The 7,597-nt window shown below is 42.6% G+C and overlaps 1 protein-coding gene across 1 annotated transcript in view; it reads right to left on the bottom strand.

Moving 5' to 3' along the window:
• prdm1b (PR domain containing 1b, with ZNF domain) overlaps nt 1–3,620 on the bottom strand; it is a gene marked incomplete at its 5' end in the record, with an annotated part of 13,131 nt that extends 9,511 nt beyond the window's left edge. The window contains one exon of the mRNA XM_080008391.1: nt 3,450–3,620. Coding sequence (XP_079864517.1) covers nt 3,450–3,620 — 171 coding nt within the window. The remainder of the gene's footprint in view (nt 1–3,449) is intronic.
• Between the last annotated feature and the right edge of the window lie 3,977 nt (nt 3,621–7,597).

A 7,597-nucleotide genomic window follows, 5' to 3' on the forward strand; every position in this document is an offset into this window, starting at 1 on the left:
CGTCAGGGGTCTTAAGGAGCTTTGTCCTTAAACTTCGTACACCCCCCCCCCTCCCCCCCACACACACACACACAAACACAGTTATACACACACACACACACACACACACTTATACACATACTCTCTCTCTTTCTTTCTGCCAATTAGGAAACAAGAAGACAAACTGCCAGAGTAGCAAATTAACTCTACCGGAATCCAAACCAATCCATCAATTCAAATGGACCCATTGAAAATATTGTGAGTAGGACTCTTATTTTAGAGAATTATTTGACAAATAGTTCAAGAGAAATAATGGTTGGGGGTCATTTGCTCGGACAAGGAATAATGATCCTGATGCTTCTAGGTCTAAATCGTTGACCCAAAACGGAATATTTAGTTGTTTTAATTAAATGCATTCTGTTTCTTATTATGTTCTTGTTCATGATTATAATTATGATTACTGCTTTTATTATTTAATTGTTTTCTATAAATGTGAAGCATTAATACGGTTCTGTATGAAAGGTGCTTAAAAGTTATTATTATTACTATTATTATCATTTTATTATTTTTATGTATCATTATTATTCTTTTTTATTATTATTATTATTATTATTATTATTATTATTATTATTATTATTATTATTATTATTATTATTGTTATTATTGTTGTTGTTATCATAATTATTGTTATGACTATTATTATTATTATATTGTTATTTTTTATTAGTAGTAGTATTATTACAGCATTATCATTATTTACAATCCGTTAAACATTACCATTACGGGAAAGACAGCTGATCAGCTAGTACAACAGGTGACTGGGGGGAAGGGATGAAGGGGTGAGGGGGTGGGGGGGTGAGGGAGTGAGGGGGTGAGCGAGGGTGAACAGAGGTGAGTGGGGGAGCGCTGAACGAGTGTGACAGCCACATTGTCCCTCGCTGGCGTGGCGTGACTAACGAAATGCTGCCACAACCGACTCCTGGAAGCCAGGTTGGGAGGAGGGGGGAGGACAGAAGGGAGGGAGAGAGGGAGGGAGGGAGGGAGGAAAGAGGAAAGGATGGGGAGGAGAGGACTGCATCTTATCCTCCGGGATACCTGCCCCGGTCCCACCGAAAAATAATCGCCGGGGTCTATCTATCTATCTATCTATCTATCTATCTATCTATCTGTCTGTCTGTCTGTCTGTCTGTCTCTCTCTGTCTGTGTCTATTTATCTATCAAATAAAATACAAATTGATCATGCTAATAATAGTTATAATACCATTGATTAAAATATTTCTAATAAATTCATTCCAAATAAATTAGCACTTAATGTCACTGTGTTGGAAATAGAGTCAAGTAAATAAGTGGAAATATTTGCTTTGAAATGTCAAAATTCACCGATCATACTTCAGTGAGTTTGAAAAAAGAACTTGAGTCCGGCAACAAAGAACCTGCACTCAAGTAACAAAGTACTTTCACTCAGTAGCAAAGTACTTGTACTTGTCTTTGTCACTTTCCACCGACTTGTGGAATCGAGTTCTCGATCCGAGTGTGAGCCTCACATGCGCTTTGCCCCAAACATGCAGTACGTCTTTAAAACGCAGCCACCGCGGCCTTCGCAGGAGGGGGGCCGGAGGGGGGCTGGAGGGGGGCCGGAGGGGGGCTGGAGGGGGGCCGGAGGGGGGCTGGAGGGGGGCGGAGGAGCTGCAGAAGGCGGAGGATGAAAAACATCAACAACAAAAGGGGAAGTAGACGGGGCCACCGCGGGGCCCGGAGAAGCGAGCGTGAGGGCCCACACTTCTCTTTCTGACCTTCTGTTTTCCCCTTTCCTTTCTCTCTGTCTTTATCTTTTTTTGTTTTTGTTTTTTTTTGTTTTTTTGCCATTGTCTGTTACTTCCTCTCTTTTCTTTTCTTTCTTTTCTTTTCTTTCTTTCTTTTTTGGGCTCGGTCTGTTTTCGCTCATCCGCTTTCTCTCTTTGTTTCTCTCTTTCTTCCTTCCTCTCTTTTCTTTTGGTCGTCCTTCCCTGTTCTCTTCTTTCGTCCTTTCCATGGTTCTCTATCTACAGTATCTATCTATCTATCTATCTATCTATCTATCCATCAATCATCTATCTATCTATCCATCTATCTATCTGTCTATCTGTCTATCTGTCTATCTATCTATCTGTCTATCTGTCTATCTGTCTATCTATCTATCTATCTATCTATCTATCTATCTATCTATCTATCTATCTATCTATCTATCTATCTATCTATCTATATGTCTATCTGTCTGCCTGCCTGCCTGCCTGCCTGTCTGCCTGCCTGCCTGTCTATCTATCCATCTCTCTGTCATCATCTCTAAATGCGTCCTTTCTTTCATTGACTTCCAAGGAGCTCGTCCCACGTGTGGTGTACGTGTCGGGACAGGGGCCCCGGCGTGGAGGACCAGGAAATCAGCCGCCTTCCTGGGATGTTTACCCCGGGGCGGGGCAAGGGGGGAGGAGGAGGGGGGAGACCTGACTCACCTGAGCGAGTGAGTGGGTTTGAAGGCTAAAAGGAAAGCGTAAGGGCAAAGTGCGGGAGAGGAGGTGTGTGATGAGATTACTCACTGAGATTACATTACGGTCGCCTGGGCTGCGTGTGCGTGCGTGTGCGCGTGTGTGTGTGTTTTTAACTTTTTATTGATGAAATAAAACTGGATGCAGGCCACAGCGTAATGTTGTGTCACATGGTTATATTGATGCTTCTGTCGTTTTTTTTATTGATCATCAAGCACAGAAACCTCACCCGGGTCAAAATAAATAAGAATTGGGTTCTAACTTTACGGGTGGGTTAAATGCACTATTGCTTTTGTACTTACTATACTCTCTCTCCAGTTTTTCAGATATTTTCAAATTTTCCTTACTCTTACAGTATTACTACGTAATTACTATTTAGTAATACACTGAACTTTGTGCAGTTGTTTTTTGCATCAGCCATTTTTTTCCAGTCGTTTTAAAAGTCTGTTCTTTTTTCAGCCATTTTCATATTTCTTTCCCTTTTTTTTTTTGCACAATCAGCAAATTATTATTTTTTTTTCAAGCTTTTTAAAAAATGTATCACTGTTATTGTTAGGTTATTACTGTTATTTTAGGTTATTTTTGTCAGGTTATTACTCTTATTATTAGGGAATTATTGGGATTATCACGTTAACATGTTATGTTAGTGTTGCTGTTATGTTATTACTGTTATTATTCGGTTATAATTATTCATCATTAGGCTATTAATGTTATCATTAGGTTATTATTGGTACTATTAGGTTAACATGTTATTTTATCATGAGGTGATTACTGTTATTGTTATTAATAGGGTGTTGCTATTATGTTATTACTGTTATTATTCGGTTATAACTATTCAACATTAGTTATTCATGTTATCATCAGGTTATTACAATTTTGTAACACTGAATACTGATAGTATTGAAGTTGTTTCTGCAGTGTGTGTGTCTGCGTGCGTGCGAGCCTCACCTCGTTGTCCTCTCCGTACTGGAACACCAGGTTCCTGGGGATGGAGGTCATGGCGCGGGGGAGGCTAAAGCTCTGGTCCGAGGCCTGGTCAGGGACGATGTAGGTGCAGTTGAGGGCGAACTCGGCCTCACGCCACTCGCTCATGTCCGCCGGGACGCTCTCCAGCTTCATGGCGGCTCCCTCGCTCTCTTTGGGCTTCTTCTCTGTTCTCCTCGGATGTGAGTCGCTCCGGTGCGTGAGGAGGCCTTTGGCTCTTTGGGTTTGTTGGTTTTAATTCCCAACGTCTGGAGGAGAAGAATAAATCGGGAGTTTTTGACACCAGGAATGTTTTCTCCACTTTCTAACACATGTATCTAGTGGTGGAGGAAACCTCCCTTAGAAACGGTGGCTTATTTCGGGTCATCGTTCAACGTCATTTGACTCAGTGATAAAATAGTAATAGCAACTGTACATCTTGATAAAGAAACATTTTACGTACATTTGTCAAGAAATTAAAAAAACAAATAAAGGCGAGAAAATAGGCCAACCCAAATAATTTCATCTATGGATTCAGACTGAGCTCATGGAGTTGGGTTTGTCAATTTAAATTCAAGCAATTGAACAGGCATTCCAAACTAATGGTCAAATGAAGTATGACCGTAAAATAACTATAGCAGCTTTAAAGTCACACACTGTGTCCCAGTGACACATTTCTTTCCACAGGACAGTCAGAAAGTCAGTCCTCTGCACTTATTTTACTTATATTTGCATCATAGTAATAGTAAAAAAATATATATGTACTTTTTTCAATCTCTTACAATTGACCATTTATCTTCAGGCATTGATGGATAACACCTCATTCATCAAGTCCAACTACTGACTTGCTTGCACAATAGCTGTGTGTGTGTCTGTGTGTGTGTGTGTGTGTGTGTGTGTGTGTGTGTGTGTGTGTGTGTGTGTGTGTGTGTGTGTGTGTGTGTGCGCGTGTGCATGTGTGTGTGTGTGCGCTCTGTATCCCATTAGATCTGTTCATACGAGTGTACACTCGAAAATTTTGTGCAAAGAGTGATGAAAGATTTATTTGTCTTTTGAGTCCATTGTAGAACACCTACACACTCATTCACTGACGCAAGGTTTTCCATCGAAACACAAACTGACAATCTGCGGGCGCCGTGCAAGCTGCCAGTCATCTCAACCACCCACTGGCTGACTAACGATCCTGCTCAGGCAGTCCTCCCATTAGTTCAGCATTTCATCCAACATCCAACGAGCATCGTCTCAACCTACTTTGACACATCCGTGAAGCTGCAGGTCCTTTGTTTTGGTTCCTTGGCTCGGTCACATCCCTTGAGTCTTCTCCTCTCTCCTCGGCGGGTCTTTTTCAGGGGATATCCTCCGGTATCAATGTCCTGGATCGAACCCGTAATCGTTGGATCCTCTGGGTGTGTCATCCACTCCGCGCTGGCGTGGCTCCCGCTCCGTCCCGAGGCGAAAAACAAAGTCCCGGGCCGCCGGCGCTCCGAGAGCCCTTTTAAGCCCCGGCGCCTGACCAATGGCCGTCCGTCCCCGGCCACGTGACGCAACCACTTGATGGACACAAACTGTTTGGTGATGCACACTTGGTGTGTCGGTTATTATGATGTACACACCCACACGCACAAAGAAAACAAGGCCCGCTAATGGGTGAATAAAGAGGAAGGCAGATGGCTGGCCTGATGCCACTGAAAAGCACACTGCTGGACTTTTGCTTCGTTTGGCACTTAATGAGCAATCTGCCGGAGCTGGATCTCCTTGACCTACATCCACACCGGGCAACGTCTTTGGACGAGGACCCCGAGATAGCCAGCCAGCCCCCCCCCCCTCCCCACAACACACACACACGCACACGCACACATAAACGCACCCACGCCCACACCCACACCCACACCCACACCCACACCCACACACACACACACACACACACACACACACACACACACACACACATACATGCCAAACACCTTCCAGATCATCACCAAATCTTACATTGACTTCAATGGAGAAATAATCCATGTCCCATTCTTGACCATTAATGCCATCAAAGGAGTACTTGTTTTAAGACATTATTATTATTATTATTATTATTATTATTATTATTATTATTATTATTATTATTATTATTATTATTATTATTATTATTATAAATATTAATGCAATACACACCTTGTTTTACTAATGATGTAAAGCAACATCTTGCTGTGTCCATTATTCAAGTTTTCAGTACCTTTGGGAAAAGCAAAAGCCATCCAATAGGTTATTTGAATAACCAGATGTTTCTTCCCTAATACCATTCTTAATGATTCACCGAAACAAACAAATTGGAATATTTGTATATTTCACAAAATCAGGAAGCATACATCAGTAATATTGCATACTGTCAGAAAGTAGAGGCAACAAAATTAGCCATGTTAAAAACACATCAATTTATACTATTTATTTGGTAAGATATACACAATGTATTTTCCCATTTCCATATTACGAGAGTATTCTGGGAGGGCTGATTGGGATATTTAAATGATGACTATGAAAGATTTGAACAGTATCACTGCTGTGTATTTACTTTTACAACGTTGTTTTTTTTCCCATTTCCTTACATCACAACTTGCCCTGAATCTTTTCTTAACTCAGGCACCGAAATAGTCAGTGGGCCGCCATATGGTGAAACTGCTATTCCAAGAGTGCAGATCGCCTGACTGCTGCGAGTGTTGTCAGGGCTTTGGGTGTGTGTGTGTGTGTGTGTGTGCGTGTGTGTGTGTGTGTGTGCGTGCGTGTGTGTGTGTGTGCGTGCGTGCGTGCGTGTGTGTGTGTGTGTGTGTGTGTGTGTGTGTGTGTGTGTGTGCGTGCGTGCGTGTGTGTGTGCTAAAGCAAGGTGGAGATGCTGGTTATTTCACCGTCCGTGCCTGACTGGGCTAATTTCTCTAATTTGTAGACTGTCTGGGCTGCGGCTCAGACACCCAGCGACGTCCGGGGACAGGAGACAGTGAAACCCCTGCATGGCAACACTGGCCCCGGCGGAGAGGACCAGGAGGAGGAGGAGGAGGAGGAGAAGAATGGGAGGAAGTTCGAAGCGGTAAAGAGTGACAGGAGACCAGACGACAAGGATGAGTGGGGAAAAGAACCAAGGCCAGCTACGGTATAAGGGAGCTGTCTGAAAAAGAGAAAAGAGGACAAACCTCTGTACGGAGCCTGTTGGGTAATAACCTGAGGCTGCCAGGAACAGGCAGGAAAGCACAGCCTGATTGCGGGAATCGGCCATTTGCCCCAAGTGAAATTGATTTGTGGTAGATAGAATTGAGCAATTATCCGCCTGCTTTTTAAAGGCAACACAAAGTTAAAGTAAAGTAATGAGGATTTCGATTCACGACTTAGAAGGAGTAGATTTTGTCGGTGGTAGTCACGCCAACTTGAAATCATAGTCAGCCAGCGAAACCTTCTGTAGTAAGAGTAAGTAACATTAGTAGAGTCAGGGATGTTTTGTAAGAGTGACGTAGGGTAGAGATTGTAGCCGTCACGGCATTAAGTGTAGAAGGAGAACAGCAGAGGAGCCAGGACGGAGCCCTGGGGGACACCATTGTTTGGAGCGCAAGGTGTGAACTGGGATCCTGTCCATGGGAAAAGGTGTGGGTGGTTCCTGAGTTACACAACTTTCTGAACCAAAAATATGGAGAATTGCTTGTGGCTACACTTGCCGTAGTAAATCCTGTGAATCACATAACAGGCAACAGCCCTTATTTAAATGACTGCGTTAAGATCATTTTTATTTTGAAAATCCCAACACCTATAAGCCACCAGAATACACATTTTTAAATTAAAAAATAACCAAATTCGGACATAGGTAGGTTACAATTTTTACGCTCCACCTGTCTTTACAATTTTCAAATAATCAAAGAAACAGCCCTTGAATAGACCGGATATATTGTATTGAGTACCAAAAAACTGTATTGACTGAATTGCTGGGAGATTGGGTTACATTTCAATAACCAAATTATTATTATTTTTTAACTCATCTAAAGTGGGAGAAATTTGTGGGTATTTTCACACACACACACGCACGCACGCATGGGTGCCACAGAAGGCCAGTTCAGCCGAGGGTCACTTAATGGAGCGCACGCCTACCCCACTTTCAAAAT

The sequence above is a fragment of the Zeus faber genome, assembly GCF_960531495.2.
Source record: "Zeus faber genome assembly, chromosome: 1".
Lineage (NCBI taxonomy): Eukaryota > Metazoa > Chordata > Actinopteri > Zeiformes > Zeidae > Zeus > Zeus faber.